The sequence below is a fragment of the Photinus pyralis genome, unplaced genomic scaffold (assembly GCF_008802855.1).
Source record: "Photinus pyralis isolate 1611_PpyrPB1 unplaced genomic scaffold, Ppyr1.3 Ppyr1.4_LG3a, whole genome shotgun sequence".
NCBI classification, from domain to species: Eukaryota; Metazoa; Arthropoda; class Insecta; order Coleoptera; family Lampyridae; genus Photinus; species Photinus pyralis.
This window is the reverse complement of record NW_022170509.1, coordinates 1,932,778-1,951,178: the sequence shown is the minus strand read 5'-3', so window position 1 is coordinate 1,951,178 and position 18,401 is coordinate 1,932,778. Positions and strand designations below refer to the sequence as shown.

General features: G+C 35.4%; 1 protein-coding gene across 2 annotated transcripts in view; it reads right to left on the bottom strand.

Moving 5' to 3' along the window:
- Positions 1-18,401, bottom strand: part of LOC116165515 (delta and Notch-like epidermal growth factor-related receptor) — a 53,410-nt gene that overhangs the window by 7,517 nt on the left and 27,492 nt on the right. For both annotated transcript variants that reach the window (XM_031480019.1, XM_031480018.1), the window contains exons 3-8: positions 11,531-11,733; positions 9,132-9,301; positions 1,155-1,273; positions 948-1,101; positions 358-582; positions 163-305 (exon numbers count right to left, since the gene is read on the bottom strand). In XM_031480019.1, coding sequence (XP_031335879.1) covers positions 163-305; positions 358-582; positions 948-1,101; positions 1,155-1,273; positions 9,132-9,301; positions 11,531-11,733 — 1,014 coding nt within the window. The remainder of the gene's footprint in view (positions 1-162; positions 306-357; positions 583-947; positions 1,102-1,154; positions 1,274-9,131; positions 9,302-11,530; positions 11,734-18,401) is intronic.

The following is an 18,401-nucleotide window of genomic DNA, read 5'->3' as shown; positions in this document are numbered from 1 at the left end:
ATCAGGATACGTACACCAAAAAGAGATGCAAAAAGTTTGCTTCTTTGTACGTTAGCAGTCTTTAAAACATGCCTACTATTCACAAGTCTGGGAGGGATAGCACATTTTAAGAGCTTAAATCCCTGGAAATATAAATGAATAAACTACCCTAAACGAACTTACCTTAATTTCACACCTCCTCCCAGTGTAGCCTCTCCCGCAAGCGCAGAAGTAACTATTCACACGATCGCTGCATGTTCCACCATTAGCACATGGAGAAGATTCGCATTCGTTATATTGATATTCGCATCGATTACCAGTATACCCTGAAAATAATGGGAGGAGGGTGACATGGCGTACAGCAACAACAACCCTAACCTGGTTTGCAGAAGCACTTGTAACCATCTTCCTGGTCAACGCATATCCCATGTACGCACGGAGACGACTCGCATTCGTTTAGATTGTGTTGGCACAACGGTCCTGAAAATCCATGGGGACATTCGCAGTAAAATTGGGTAATATTTCCGTAACAGGACGCTCCATTTTGACATGGCATCGATATGCATGGATTTGTTTCTTCTTCGCATGTTTTCCCGGTGTACCCTGAAACAAAATAAGTGTGGCGGATCGGCATATAAATTTCGTTGTAAAACATGAAAGATGAAAGACTTTAAGCGAATAGAGAGTTCACGTTAATAAGTACCTATCGATTTTTTAATATCATGTTCTAATATAAATATTGCTACTTCTGCACGCAATAAAGACGCACATACTTGAACGCAAACTTTATTAATACGTATTACTTATGCATGCATCGCACAATTACCTTTAAAAACCCATTATGTCGTTCACGAAACACTAAAAATAAAACAAACGAAACAGTATGTTACCAAGTGATACCTTTCCACTCCAGTTCTCTTTAAAATCACCGAAGAACTCATTTTCGTTACGTAAGAGAAAAAGCTCACCATAAGGACAAAGACATTGGAAAGATGATCCTTCGTGGCCTTGCGAAATATCCACGCATATACCATTGTTCTTACAAGGTGTTGGGTAACAAGCGTCTTGCTCTTCGCAGTGTTGACCAACAAACCCAGAACAGCATTGGCATTCGTACCCTTCCTAACCAAATGAAAAAGTCAACGGCACTATTTCACCGTCAATCAGTTGCTTACCATAGAAGTGTTCGAATAACATATCCCTTTTCGGGAGCAGTCTTCATTTTCACCACAGTTATCGGACTTAACCGTTACCTTAAGACGTACGCATCGATTTCCCCAAAGCTTTGATACCACTGAAAAGTATGAGAAATCGAGTTAGTTTTCGTGCATTTACTTTATTCACGTACATTCCACATTTTCTTAACCGTTCACACTCATGACGAAAACAAGCCGAACGTTTTAAACGAATTGCGTGCCAATTTTCATAGGAGGTTCCAGAAAATACCCAATTAGTAGGCCAACGCAATATGTTAAAAGGGATTCGCGAATAATGAATTAATTCCGTATATAACCTCGGAAATTCCCTCAGCCAAAAATTAACGATTATAAACATATCTAAGCATCTTCAACTCGGATCGAAAACCCCACATAGTAGTCAGGAGGATTTAGGCACAATCGTGCATGCCACTAGGTATACGTAAAGTATACTTCCATCCAAGTGTTTTTCTGCATGAGAGGCGCTTCACCACCAGCATTTCAAAATAGCGAATTGTAATCAACATCGTTCGACATAAATCAAAATTGTTAAACTTGCACGATGTTAAACAAATACACGAGATCTCGCATCTTTATTCATTCCAGTTTATTTAAAAAAAAAAACAGTGTACAACATTGCGTGGAAATTCTAAAATTCAAATTACATTCAAACGTTTCAGAGCCGTAATCAAGGGGTGGCCAGTTCCGGCTGAGCTCCACTCATTACGTTCCCCAGCCCCATCCAAATACTTTTGGAGAAGAACGAACTGAGGTCGTATAACAAATGTATGTAATGAAGAAGCTTGAACTTGAAATCGTTCCTATTTTTTGACGTGTATGAACTTTTTTTGGACTAAATTATGCTCATGGAAGTGTGAAAAACGCGTCAACTTGATCGGTTAGGTAAGCGGGAAACTTTCGCGTAAAATTATCACTGTATTTAGTCGAGGATAAATCAATTAAACGTGGTGGTGTCGTATAGGTTTATGGTTTACTCTTACAGATTGACCTCTTTAGTTAGAATTCGTAATGAACTGCAAAAAACCTTCGTGTAAAGTGTACGATCTTGCCTGGGTGGAAATTTCTCCTTTTACAGATTAATCTACCTTTAATTTAGCCAGAAAACTAGGTAAATAATTACTACCAATGTAACGAATAACTCGAGTTACATGCATTTTTCACCACCTTTGTCAATTTTGAGGAGGGTCCGAATTGCTGTAAAGTACGTACACCCCTTGCTTCCACTGAATTTTTCATAATTGTAGTAGTATGAGGGATTACAAATTAAGGATATTAGCACCTATAGTTTGAGGGATTCAACGCTTGTTTCATGCAATGCAGTTGTTGCTTTGGTATTATTGAGAATACTTTAATCAACGGTTATAGCTAAAACGTGAAAAAACATCTCTAATTCAGTTTTTTTTAAGTTTATCCCCGACACGCGCGAAAGGGCTCGTGTAGCAGATTGAAGTTATCGCTTATACGTGGATATCGGAAGGGAGTTCGGATCTTGTTTATTATTAATTAAACCGCATTTAAATCTTCAATTTATAAACTAAGCGCTTCAGAAAATCCCGTCAAAAACGAATCGATAATATAATAATGTAAGAAGCAGATTTGGCAGATGGGGGTCTTAAGTGGGATACGTCAATACTTAGTGGCAAAAGTTAACGTTTGAAAGACCTAAAAAAAATGTACGGGATCTTACAACTTGTCACTAATCCACAGGTGAAACATTTGTTCGCAGAGAAACTGTGTAGTTAATGGATGTTCTATTTCCACCGTTTTACTGGCAGGGCTGTAAACAACAGCGTGAGAATGTACAATTAAAAATTAAAACCTTTTCTACTTCCTTTACCTTTTAAGACCGAAGCCACGAACTAACAAATCAATGTCTGAAATAGAGTAATATAATATAATATAGAAGACCCATTCATTAAAAGACGAAACAGAAATGAAACTGTCAAAATGCCCGCTAGCATACTTTCCTAATAGTAATTCCAGTAGGTCCTTTCGTGTCATGGCTACATTACAACCCAACAAGTTTAGAAATATCTCTGTACAAATAACCCAAACGAAGCTTGCCTCATTATGCATTTATTGGACACGTATACGAGAATTTCAAAACTGATCCTATCCTGTAATTATCTGTGCTCGGGCGCACCATTAAGCCTACCCAATTTAAGCTTTCATATAATTAGCATTGTATCCCAGAAATTATTACATTTATATTTGAAATAAAGCAAATTTATTTTCGTCAATTAAATCGTTAGATACGTATCAATTAAATACAGTTTTTCAGGCTTTAAATCTTAATAATTTACTCATCGCGTGCGGCAGGTTAATTAACATTAGACGAGCATTATCGTTTCTATACTAACATCTTAAGATAAGTGCGTAAATAAATTTATTATTTTATATTGTGGCGCTTCCTGTAGCCTGTAGGTACATATATGTGTTGTCTTTATTAATCATAATTTTGATCACTGCTGGTACCTTCTTAATACGCTTTATGATTTAAGTAAAACGATAATAAGGAAAACCAGATAGATGTGATTGGAAATTTGTAAAGCTCGAGGGTAACAACTCGTAATATACGTAAACATATAGGTAGCTACGGAAATCTTCCATAAACATACATTAATTAATCACTGAGGTCTGGTAATAAATGAAAACTCATAAAACATTAAAACTGCATTATAGCTAAACATTCTTAATTTTAAATTGTAGTAATATTATCTAGTACTTAGACTATGAATTTCCTTCTTTAAGATCTAGTATGTATAGAAATAGTGCTAATGGCCGTCATTTATTGGAACAGGTAGTATGTGGCCTCACCACAGATGTCAATTTAGCGTCCACACTATTGAATTTTCAAAATATGTTAAATGTAATTGTTTGACTTGGTACATTTTCTTAGTTAACCGTTGTCCAATTAGCGATTAACCATTTCCACATAAAAAGTGCATCACTCAAGCCCATTAATTAATAGCACTGCTTGGTACCCTCAAGTAGCAAATGCAAGGTGATGTACCGCAACCTTAGAGCTTCAAAATGATAACTCAAATAAGAGGAAACTAAATTTTAATTCCTGCAGATAAAAGTAGTGCGTGTTGTCCCTTCGACGAACAATGTAGGTAATTTGAAAACGGGTAGGGGTTGAATTTTTAAGTTCATGTATACATGGTTATTATAGTGTGCCATTTCAGCAAAGGTTTTAATCATTAACAAAAAAAGTCAACGGTTCGCTGCAAAATCAGCACCCCTTACATTGGATAAGTGTTAGCGCGTAGGTACGTTAAATTTGCGGTACCAGTTTTTGAAATAAAACACACAATTGTAATCCTGTGTGCAGGGTACAGGTTTGCGTGGGTGTTAGGAAATAAACCTTGTAACATGTGTTATCAAAAAAATTACCAAAAAGTCTACAATTCAAGAGCGAACAGTCTGTGTGACTTAATTCAGGCCGTCCGGGGGTCGCAGAAGGTGAGTACCCTGCTAAACAATTACAATTGTGCGTTCCGACATTCATTTCTATTCAATTTTATCAGGGCCGTGGCATCCAGTAGGGCAACCGGGCAAGTGCCCTAGGCGCCAAATTTTGCTAGGCGCCAAAAGTCCTAAGATTTTTTAAAATAAAAATTATACAAAAGTATTTTACAAAGTTTTTATTTTGCAAGTTTAAGTGCACTTGAGTCAGGATTGATCGTAAATAAGTAATATAATAATTGTAAAATAAGTATAGTGAATTTGCTAAAGTTAAAGCTAGAAAAATTAATTTTAAATAAATATTTAGTCAAACATTTTTTTAAATAAAAAGTATGCAAAATCTGTATTTATATATTTAAGAAGTGCAGTATTATTTATAATAAAAAATATGCAAAGACCACATTATTATTATTATATTATTATTATTATTAAAAAAGGCGCTTTGGACAAACTTTGCACTAGGCGCAATTTTACCTTGCCACGCTCCTGAATTTTATAATTCTGTACGCCATGTACTAACAAGAAGTGCTCTGAAGAGTGAATGTTCGTTAAAAAATGACGTAATTTGACAACGGCTAGGACTTAAACTTTATATTTATTTCTATAGTGAACGCTTTAAACATCAAAGAAAAAAATTCTTGGCAGAACAGCTTCCTAGCTCAAACCAAAATCGCGCTTTTGAAAGAAAAGGGAAAAAACGTTTTCCACGTAAGTTTATTATTTCCAATGTGGAATAAAAATATTCAATAAAAAGTATATGTTTCTATTCGATTCGTTTATGCAGGTACGGTTAAACCCCAATAAGTCATCATCCTCTGAGACTTTTCTTTTCTAGAGAAAAATGCTTGTTTCAAAAGTATCGTAGATAACCCGCGTTATTTCTTATCGTTCTGTAACGAAATATTTTCTTATACTCGGACAAAAACGAAATTTACCCTTTATTAAATTAATAATTGTATATTTTTGTATGATACTTTCTCTCGTAAATACCTCAGGCCGGGCCCCACGCGTTTTTTTACGTTTGTTTGTGTTTATAACTAATAATTAATTTATTGTCTACAGCCAAGCAACGTTGCTTCCGGTTAATAGTGGCATTTGAATGGGAAACCACTCGAAAACTTCGCTCGTTAATAAAAAAATGTCAGTTAGTACAGTTGTATGACGTCACGGCGCTAAAAACTCATATATTAAAAACAGTTTTTAACAGTTTTACATCCTTTATGCCTAACAACCGTTTTGCCTACACAAAATATGTTAGTTTTTTAACTTTGACATTTTCTCTCAGTTTTGCTGTAATAAAATCTGGCACAATTCTTATAGGTTGTACACAAAAAATAAGATCTTTCAAAGAACTTAATACAAATTTGAGGTTGCTAAGAAAAAGTTTGATGCCGTTGTGGTACTCAAAAATGTTTTTTCAAAAATTCGACCCTTTATTTTTCATTTCCGTGTACATTTCCAAAGCAAATGCTTACCAGAGTTCCCATTATTCAGGCTTTGGCGAGGCGGACAGAAGCGCCAATTTTAGTGCTTGCTTACACGTAACTTTTGCCTTGAGCCGGCCCTGTGTCCACTTGTATGTCTGTCGTTATACGTAATGGTTCTTCGACTTTTTCTGAACAATTCTGTACTTGTTAGAAGGGAGTCATTAAATTACATGACTCGAAATTATCGTCTCTCAATTTTCGTGTCGGTACTGTTCTGCAATCGTAATCGATACTTATATGGCACAGGTTAGACAAGTTTTCTCATCCGTAGATCTTTTACTTTTGAAACCCTAAAGCATGTCATTATCGTAGACGGTAAAGCACTACTTGTACAGGTAATTAAACCATAATGCGCAGTCCAATTGCATTTCTTTACAATCGAATCTGGAAGTCATTACATTAAGCAATACAAATTACATCCGCACAATTCTATCCGGACGATTCACAGATGTGTAATAACTTCTGCACAAAAACGAATTGCAAAGGTAGTCAATGCACGGTATGCACATTTAATGCTTGCAGATAAACGCGTAATTAGTCTAGTCTTTGATTTCTAAAGCAAACAAACAAGCTACGACTTATTAAAATCTGCATATTCTTTAAATTCATTTTCATGTAAAGTGTACTTGTAAAATAAAAAGATTCTGTATTTGCAGGGAATCCGGAAATTACAATCTTCTGGAAACGCTTCCGTGGAAATATATAAAATGGTTTTATCTCGTTTATTAAAACAATTGAAAAATTATAAAAAAATTGGTTCATTCAAATTTTAGCTTGCAGATTAATTGGTACCGAGATACGATTTTTAAAGTCCCGCACCATTCCCCTTAAAAGTGAACTAGTTTACATTTAAATTAAAGCAAAGAATAATAATTGATTAAAGGCTAATTTATACCTCAAATTAGTAGGGGTTTCTATTTCACTATATCAACGAGGTATCAGAAATTCGATACATACTACATCAAAGAGTCGCGTAATATCTTGAATTGTAAAAACTCATGAGTGACGTTTCCTTGGGGCTATAAGGTGAACACTGTAGCAAAGAATACTTAATAATTGACTGTAGTCGAATCTCAGATCAAGTCATTGAGGCAGCCCTCCAAACGAAAAATACGAAACCCAAGCTTTATCTTAGCATAGTCTTTTTCCATTTCATAAATTACAATTTCTCCTAAGAAAACTCTCTTACATAACGATCCATTTATGGTGAGTACAATAATTTGTATGGGATTTCAAATACTTTTGCTTCCTTGTTTGTTATTGTTCGCAAGGTCCACAAGCCACCCAGTAAATACACATAAAAATTAAAAGTATAGCTTCTCCCCGTTTCAAAAATTATTGTGTGGCGCAGTGGCGTGGAAGCGCGACTGCGATGCTAAGAGTCCTTGGTTCGAACCGTGCATGTAAATGTAAGGGTTGTTCTACCAACCTTGGCTCAAACCCCATCCACTTAAGAATATTATTAGATATTATGTACACACGTGGAGAAATTTTGTCATTTTTGTCAATCTGTCTTCGTCTAAGATTTCATTTATTTTCTTTTCATGTAGTCTCGTACAACTCAAGTTATTGAAATAGTATACCTTTTTTAGTTTATGTTATTTTCAATCACTATTTTGTAATTGTAAATTGTAATTCTGCTGGTTGGGAAAAACAGCTTACAGCTGGTCTCCGCCAGGATAATAAAGTATTATTATGGTCGGTGTTTCTTGTGAGAACTCAGGTCTAGCCTGGTTAACTAATCGCACGGATTAAAATCAAGTAACGATCAGTGTCTGTGTCTGTGTCTGGTGAAGTTATGTAGGGTCCTAAAAAAAAAAAAAAAAAAAAAAAAAAAAAAAAAAAAAAATCACACATGGGCACAGTAAGCCAACGCTATCAGGAAAGAGGAAAACAAAACAAAACAAAAATCATTATAATAATTCCTGTAATTATTATTATTATTATTATTATTATTAAAGTCCAAAAATAAATAAGTAAATATGTATATTTTTTTATCAAAACTCACTTTTACCTAAGGATTCGTCTATATTGTGAGGCCTACCTGTGCGACTACTTGAAGTTACGCAAGATATTGGGAAAGCTTTCTTCTCAAATCAAAAAATAGGCTCATAAGGAAACTCAATTCTTTAATATAAGTGCATTTCACAAATCTGAACTGAGCTTAACCCATGGATGTTGCTGATAGAAAATTTAATAGAAAGTTTGAATAGTTTCGATGTTTTTCTTTGTAAGCGAAAACAAAAAGTGGAAAGATTTTGAAAAAACCATTTCTAAGTAGGTACGTAATATTATTCTCTTTAATTTCTATCTTTGAATGCTGTATTTTAGAATCAAAGATTTCAATGCCGGTTTTTACCTTTAGCATCAATAATTTTGGTGATATTAACAATAATGGCGTATTATGGTCATTTGGTCTCTTTTTTAGACCTACATAATAAAATAACATACTTAATTCCTCTATCTTTAGTGGAATATTTACCGGATTCATTAAGGGATCATATAGTGAAGAAAAGCCAATTGCCAATTGTCAATTAAGTTTGAAAATTGTAGAAACTCTGCCGAAATTAAAAATTATGTGTTTTAAACTTGTAACCAGTTTGAAAATACATAGCGATAAATAATTTTTTTAAATTATTAGTCGAATAATCCAACATGTATCATCAGAAAAATTTGCTAACTTTGCAGACCTCATCAGTAAAGCTCATCGAAGTTTACAAACATTAATACGAAAATAATGAATACATTAATTTCTTCGGAGGTTGATTTGCAAAGTAAATAAAAAATAGGAACTTCAATCGAATGTCATCAAACCGGTATTGATCGCGCCAGACGAAAAGTTTTGATTGAAGCGCGGGCGGATAATCCGTAAGTGATGGAAAATAAATCGGACAATCCTACTTGAATAAAGTCTCCATAATGCTTCAACATTATGAGCAAGAACATAAAATATAATATATTATATAAAAATAACTCTTACCAATGAGTAGATTAGTACCCTCCGTCAAATCCTTGTCGTAAAGAGTAACAACTTTACGATTTTCGATTTTTAAGGGTGTTATATCAAGAAGGATCCCTTCGGTAACGTCGCAATGGTCATGACCAGCACGTGTCACTTGATACACAGCTGTCGTAGGTTCGTGCATTATTCTGAAACAGTTTGGCTTGTACTAATTTAAAATTAAAACGCAGTAGGTAACTACTTTAGAACAAAAGAAGCGATTTGAATTTCCAAAATTGCTCATTTTGTCTGAATAGGCTTAATTAATAATTACAAGAGCAGGGAAGAGGGTTGATTCTATAGCCACCCCACTAGCAACGCATTACAAATATAATGACATACTGAATAGAGACGCTTATACAATATTCCAAAACCTTCAAATTGTATTAGATATTGAGTTAATATAATTCGCTCATAGCTGACATGAATCTAAATGCAAAACTTCGGCGCGTCGCAATATGGACATTGGAGTTAATTCAAGATCAGCAAACACATTATGAAATCTCCGGGGTGGCATTATGCTCAAACTTAAATTTTACGATACACCAAAATTTACGTGATCAGATACGAATAAAGTTTGTAGCAACTAATACTATCAGATTGGAGAGGGTGCCTCCATCCTTATGTTAGGTGAGGGTTATTTTATAATGCGTCAAAATTAAGTATTACAGTATAAAAGCAGGGAGGAAACACAGAGTTCACATCGATTAGATCTTTTAGTTCGCCGAAACTTTCGAGCTAAAATCGTCGAGAGGAACTGAACCGTTTTAAGGGAAGACCTACAAAAATGCTATTCGCATGCCATACGCATTTTGCGAAAACTGAAAACCCACGTAGAAAAAGGCGGACTTTTAGAGTAAGCCATATTTCTTTGGCCTAGCGTTGAACTTATTAAATAACTGCAGGGGGAAAACGTCCGTACGCACACATATATATTCTTTACGGTAGAAATTAAAGTCAATTTAAATGTTTTCGCATAAATTGGGTAAACATAAGCGTGTAGAATTTTTCTAATCCAGAGCTGTGGAATACGCATCTCATCCGAAATGTTTCTGTCGGAATGAAAACAACATTTTCAGCATCTGCCACTTAGAATAATTCCTTGTCGACATCTTGTTACGAATATAGAAAACGCGAAGGAAGTGTGCAGAGCTTAGACGGGGCGCGTTCAGGACATTCTTATACGGAAAATAAGAAATTATTAAAATCTATGTTTTAGCAACAACTGAACTAAACCCGAGTAATCAAAAAACAAATGTGACGCGCAGTTTTGTTAGGAATTTTATTGAAACTTCAACAACGTAATGAAAAAGGGAGAAACCGAGACGAACTTCAAAATGAAACAATACGTTGCATTGAAGTACTTGGGGTGAAAAACGGGACATAGTAATAAATATCAATGGCGATGAATTGAAACGTGCCCTCCGAGCTGCACAAGTTAATACCGTAGCAAATATTCCCGTAGGTATAGAGGATGGTTTTCTTCTCAATCACGATAATATCTCAATTTGCGCATTTTCTTCTAAGTAAAAATTGCCACAATTCTATGCGGGTGTGTCTTTTGGGCCATTTTTTGTAGTCGACTAAACATTTTGTTCAAATTCGTTATATTACTCTGAGATTCAAGACATCGTCTCGTCAATTTTGTGCTTAGGAATGTGGAATTTTTCACTTTCAATTTTCATGGTGAATTGTGCTAATTTGTGCTCCGATTCCCGTTTTGTGCCACAATACTAAAGAATGGTGTTGTGTTTATAGCTTGCGGTTCATGCTAGAAGGTCTGATTGCCGCGTCTAATTTGACTTAAGAAGTAATTGTGGTCATTTCAATTGAAACATACAGGATGTGACGTATACCAATGCAAAACAAATAATTCACTTCCATTTCAATCAGGTCTGTACCTAAAATGAACTAGTAGGGGTGGCACGTATTTTTCTAGACGGGACTTGTATAAAATTTGTATAAAAAGATTAATCTACAAATAATGTTTAATTGTTCTGTTTTATTTTTGTACCTACCCAAATACTTTTGAAGATGTTTGCTCATTGCTTCACGAATACATAGCACAAAATTGTTTGTGTACAAAATCTATTCTCAACAAAAATAAAACCGATCGGTGTGTACGGCAGTGTAGGTAGACATTTGCTTCACAGAATTGCTGCTCTTTCTGTATGAGGGCACAAAGTATTGACGCTTCACCAATAAATGGCACAAAATTAGCACAAAATTGTTTGTTACAAAACTTTAAAAACTTTACTAGACCATGCCCATTTTCTTTTTAAATGGTTGAATCAATTTTTATCCAACTACAATAATATTTGGTGATGCCACCCTTACATATTTATAATGTTAAGGATGTTAGCGTGACAAGGCCTTACCTTTCAATGACACGAGCCCCAGCCTCGGTATAATTAGTGGAATCATCTTGGGTCAGCACTGAATCGTCAATTCTCACCAGAAGCACGTCGCCGCTTTGAATTTCTATAGCGCCTTCCCAACTAAGGGCATCCGTAGTGCAATTGGTACCTGATATGTTCGCCTGTTTTTTCCCGTCTTCTCTTTCAATACATTCCAAAGGAGTCTGAAAGCAAAAATATACGTTTGTTATTTCGTTGAATCAACATTTGTTTGTCAGAATACGAGAGTACTGTGTAGTGACCTCTCGGCGGAAAAATAGTAGAGGCAGCAAATGGTAAATCTACAAAGTTTCTAGCCGATCAGGAATTAATCGACTTCTGTAGAAAACTGGGTTGATATAAGGGCGAGTATTTTAATAAATCTTTAAAACTTTCCCTAAAAATTGTATACAATGCAATTGAGGAATTATTATGCCTGATCTCATCCAAAAATTCGAATTCGAACATTTTGTCAAACGTTTATTTGCCAGGTTGCAGTTGGGAAAGAATATCGCCATTTGTTTTCAAAAGTCTTTTCAAATAATGTCACAAAAAAGAAATTAGCGCAAGTATTCGGAATCCCTAAAATACGCAGCTTTGCCTCCATTTAACCGATTTCATATCTTAAGATTCTCGAGATTCTAATGACCCCCCTGAATTTTATGGTTTAGGTCATTACATACAGGGTGACAATTTGAAAACTTACCACCCCCCATATCTTAGTAAATAAACGAGATATTTAAAAAAATCAAAATCCGTTTTGGTAATTCGGAGGGGGAATCACAATGACATAGTTGGCGACGCACCCCCCCACACCCCCTGCACCCTAGCCACCCCAACTTTTAAATCTTAAATAGTGACTCCCCATGTGTGATACGTCGTTGGAAAGCTCTGAAAAAATGCTTTCCAACCATACCAAATAGCATTACATTTAGGTTAGTAATTATCGTGCAACTCAAAAAATAAACATGGAAAATCGTATTTAACTTGAACTTCCAAAGCCGACTCGACAGCAACTCATTTTTGATCGCCAGTTATAATCTATTCTCAAATTCTTGTCGAACCAACGACGTATCACACATGGGGAGTCACTATTTAAGATTTAAAAGTTGGGGCGGCTGGGGCGCAGGGGGTTGGAGGGGGTGCGTCGCCAACTATGTCATTGTGATTCCCCCTCTGAATTACCGAAACGGATTTTGATTTTTTTAAATATCTCGTTTATTTACTAAGATATGGGGGGTGGTAAGTTTTCAAATTGTCACCCTGTATAATATGCATAACCACGCATTTAAGAGATACCAACATCATATGCCACCTGAAATGCCTCAAATATAATTAGATCCTTGTATTTTTCGAATGGGAAGTATTCTGAACCTCAAGCAGTTTCAAAATGGTGAATCCAACATTTTTCCACAAATCTTACGCTCCAATTTAAAAGGTGCGTAAATTTGGTGTTCAAATCTATAGTAATTTTGGCCTTTTGAAGTCATTTTTAGTGACGAACAATGCTCGGGGATGACAGTTTCATTAGATTCAATCATGGAAAAAAGCTAAAAAATAAGAAAGAATATGAATCAGGGAAATAAAAACAGAGAAGGACCTTTGGTAAATGATAAACAGAGGAAGCTAGAAAAACATTTCGTGGGAGAGAAATCCAAATAGAGGACTGGAAGGTACTACAAATGGGTACTAGGATTCCTACCTACTATAACCCCATAATTTTACATTAGTGTAAGTAATAAACTTATATGGCGAAAATCGTGTTGCAATTTTAGAAATGTATGTATTTTCCACAGATTCAGCGCGGCGTCCGCCATCTTTGATTTGATACACAAAGACTGCAAATGCGGTATTCTTTGCGGGTAATTAATAGTTCTATGATTTTCTCCTAAGAATGCGCCTTTGAGATTTCCTGTCTATACAACGTATTTCCAGCTCATACAACACTATTACTCCAATCTCCTTATATGTATCATACGTAAAGGGGATTTTAGTACAAAAAATAATACAACAAACACTGTTAAAATCTCTCCCTAGTTTCAAAGTAAAACGATATTTCGCGTTCATCTAAGTAATTCTCCAGACGCAGAAAAAATATACGGGCCAAACTTGCAAGATACTTTCCGTATAACTTCTGCGTAAGGTAATAACGTTAAATATAATAAACAGAGCTGGAAATAGACAATAGAGTAATCAGCAATAACAATAAAATAAAGTACCTTGACTGGGGTATATATTCGGATTGGCGATTAACATGAAATTTACATACAAATAAGAAATTGAACGAACGCTATTCTAGATTATCGCAGTTATATACGTTCGTAGAAGGAACTTTCATTCCAAAATTGATAGTTACCCCTTTTTGCATAGGCCCTTGCCAATTAAACTCTTTTCCACGACTTAAAATTGATTTTTGCCGTAAAAAACGGCGAGCAAAAGTTACGATGCCTCTTAACGACTCTTTAGGGGAATATCGACATCCGGAGCATGCAAAGTTACGCTTGGAAATTTGCACCTGTTAATCCCTTTACAAGCTTAAACCCACATTTGTGAAGGGAGATTTTCTACCTATAATCCATCTTTGAAACGAAACGAATAGAGTTCTTCCTTTGCGTATTGGTTTTTTGGTCTTTTTCTAATTTTATCAGTTTCTCCAGAGGGGGATTTACTAAACCAAGACGGATATACCAATACTTCTTTGAGCACCAAACAAAGCACTCTAAAAAGACGGATTTCAAATGGAACTCGTAAAAACGCGGTTACTTCAACACATACCGAAAATTACTGCTTTTAATTATACCACGCATTTTTATATGACAAATTTAATTCAGCAGAATGATCATTATCGAACAGCGCGTGTCGCAGAAATGTAAATAAGCGCTTTAGGCATTTAAAGCGTGCGACTTGTTTTGTGAAATTGAATGAAGTTTTTCACGCCAAGTGCGATGCTGTCCGATCGAAAATAATTATATTTACAATACTTAATAGTTTCACGTCATTCACATTGACGTAATTTTTTAGATTGCGATTGATCCGCATTTCCAAAAGAAGATCAAATGGAATTCCGCGTTTTCAAATGAAGCTTCGAATGGTGACAAAGAGCATCCGCGGGGTTGGTTAGAGATTATGTAATCTATTACAGAAACAAAAATTGTCGGTAACCCCCGCAAATGGTATTTGTTGTACATGTGAGAGAATTTTTTAAAAATATTTTTTATATTTCATTTGGAGACAGGATGAAATTTTATTTTTAGAAGGCAATTGGTGGATCTCTTGTAGATCATTTTAGCATAATCCATCAAAAAAATCAAAATCACTAACGAAATTATTTGATGTGCCATAAAAATGATAACCCCCGCTGTATCCCTTAATTGTGAGGGCTGAATTTTTGTGGTACCTCACTTTTTTTGTTGAATGGTATGTGAGTTATGTTTTGTATTTTGTATAAGAACCATAAAAACGGAAACATGTAATGTACCTTTACTTACCACAAGACTATACCTTCCATAAATATTACGCTATTTTTCGTAGGGGAAGGTGCAGGTAACACTTTCTTCTAATGTAGGAAAAACTCCCAAACCGACAGGTAAGGTTAAGTTACGAAAAGAATATTTTTATAGAAGGTGGGTAAAACCAAAAGTCACGCCACAGTTGTTTTTATTTAAAGTGATTTAACTTTTCAACTGGTAAGTAAAGATAACGAGGTTACGCCGACGCAGACCTCACCTGTTATCGCTTTACGCCGTGCATTAGTTGTCCAGAATTTAAACTGTGCGGTGTAAGTGGTGCCGTTCCAATGGTAAATGGACTGAATGATCTTGAAGGGACTCATCTGATAGGGCAAAGGGTGAGTTTTTATGTTAGTTTAATTAGGGTGCATGTGAATCCACTAATCCCTAAAAATCAGATCTGCAACCCAAATTATGATATCTGCCAAAATGATTACGTGCCTGATTTAAGTAGATTTGGTTTTTGAATGTACGTTTTAGGTCTTTAATGCTACTGTGGTGAAATAAAAACCGAAAAAGAGTGATTATTAATTGTATGATTAAACTAAATGTATTGTTATTCTAAACAATCTTTCCAACACGTGTCAATTAGATACGAGTATAAGGCGTTAATCATCAACAGATGTGCCGTTGAAGTATTCTAAATCATATTTTTCCTACTAAATTAAAATCAATTTGGTTTGTTTGAGTACATATTTTTGAATCTTGAGTTCCTCATTTTTTACATGATGCCTTCCAAAGGATTACCAGAACAGTGACGAAAAATGAGACTACTTTTGGCAATTAACGAAAAGTCTAATTAGAGTTCCTATTTTTTTAAATCGCCAAAGACCAAAAAAAGGTCGTTAATAATCGGATAGAATTAAAATCCTATCTGCTGTCATACATACATTGCAATTCGATACTTTCTTTCATTATCAAAAGCCGTGCAACATGTGTAGTTACGTTACAGATAATGACATTAGTCATCAAGAAATGCATCTTTAAAAATGAAGATATTTTTGCTTTCCGACAAAGGAAAGTATTGTAATTTTCGATATGCCAATTTTGCGTTTTCTGAAAATGTTGAAATTTTGGTTTTACAACGCAAACGTCCTATTAGTACGGTGCAATTAGTCGAAAAAACGGCCAAACCTTAACATCTAAAGTAAAAGTTTCCATCGAAATCCAAATTGTTCTATACAGTCCACATGTTGTTTAGTAAAAAGGTACACCATTTTAAGCGTCGGGTTTGGATGGGAGGGGGGAGGAAAGAATGGTAAATTACTAGTTTTGGTCAGTTTTTCTTAAATATTTAGAAAACTATGGGGGTTAGCGCGAGAAAAAAAATCATCTACATTAAATTTCGCCCAAAAATGGTCTTGTGTATAATTTTGCTAAAGTGAACGATTCCAGGGTTACGGAGGATGTAAAAGTAGACATTTTTCGTATTTTTTCGATTTTCTGAAAAAATTAAATTATGTTTGGAGTCACTAACACCACGGAAGATCTGGATTGTTTTCATTACCAGTTTAATTGTTAGTTGTTAGCTATTTCAAAGCATCGTATAATACATTCACTTAGGGAATGCAATACCGGGATCGCGGGATCCCAAAATACCGGGATCCCGCAGCAATTTTGCGGGATTAATCCCGCACATAAATGGAGCGGGATCCCGCGGGATTTGCGGGACTGAGGAATTTGACGACTCTGTTTACTTTGTTAATGAGACGCATTACGGAGAGGTTTTTTTTAAAATAATTGTTAAACTTGTTTCGTTAAAAATGTACTATGATTTTTGAGGCACTTTAGAAGTTCACCTTTTTGTGCTTTACAGGTGAGGTTTTTTTGAGTTTTAAGATAGGCCGAAGGTACTTTTTTGTTAAATATTGTAATAATTAGCGATTTATTTTAATACAGAAGTTAACCGCACAGAATTGCTTATTTACCAATTTATTTAAAGTTTTGCGAGATCCCGCAAACACCGGAATCCCGCGGGATTAACATCTAACAATCCCGCAAATACCGGAATTGAGATTTTGCTGCGGGATTGCATTCCCTACTAGAAACCAATTTCGAAAGAAAATTCAAAGGGCTGTAACTTTTGAACTAGTAGCCCAATCTTGGAACTGTTTGAAATTATGGATTCTACAGGCCACATTCTATAAGAAAAATTTTTTTCCGGTCGATCTGAGACAATTTTTTTTTCGGGGCTCAAAAAAAGGCAGTGTATAACCTTCCTTTTTTACCAAAAATCGACTGCACCAAAATTTCTCGGGAAAACACTTTTTCTTATTAATTTTGGTGCGTAGAATCCAAAACAATTCGTACTTTTTCGATCAGACTTCTCAATCAAAAGTTATAGACTAGAAAAGAAACCAATTTCGAAAAAAAATTCAAAGGGCTGTAACTTTTGAACTAGTAGCCCAATCTTGGAACTGTTTGAAATTATGGATTCTACAGGCCACATTCTATAAGAAAATTTTTTTTCGGGTCGATCTGAGACAATTTTTTTTCGGGGCTCAAAAAAAGGCAGTGTATAACCTTCCCTTTTTACCAAAAATCGACTGCACCAAAATTTCTCGGGAAAACACTTTTTCTTATTAATTTTGGTGCGTAGAATCCAAAACAATTCGTACTTTTTCCATCAGACTTCTCAATAAAAAGTTATAGACTAGAAACTAGGGAATGCAATACCGGGATTGCGGGATCCCGCAGCATTGTTGCGATATCAATCCCGCACATAAATGGAGCGGGATCCCGCGGGATTTGCGGGACTGAGGAATTTGTCGACCAAGGGAACGACTCTGTTTACTTTGTTAATGAAACTGATAACGGCGAATTATTTTTTAAATAATTGTTAAACTTTTTTCGTTATAAATGTACTATGATTTTTGAGGCACTTTGAAGACTTTTTGTGCTTTACAGGTAACGTTTTTTTGAGTTCTAAGTTAGGCCGAAGGTATTTTTTTGTTAAATATTGTGATAATTAGCGATTTATTTTAATACAGAAGTTAACCGCACAGAATTGCTTATTTGCCAATTTATTTAAAGTTTTGATCTCGCAAAAACCGGGATCCCGCGGGATTAACATCTACCAATCCCACAAATACCGGGATTGAAATTATGCTGCGGGATTGCATTCCCTATATGCACTGTTCAAGTTGGCTATACTTCTCCCCACTTCACTAGAGAGAGATGATTGGCGAACACTCGAGACCAATTACAACAGTACATCCTGCAGCCGCCCCGGGAATTCCTTTCCCTCATAGTGGAATTGAGAAGGTGGTAAGGTTGTCGTTCCTTGACACAAACATACCATCGTCCACTAAAGCGCAATTTGTAAAAAATTAGTTTCCTTAGTG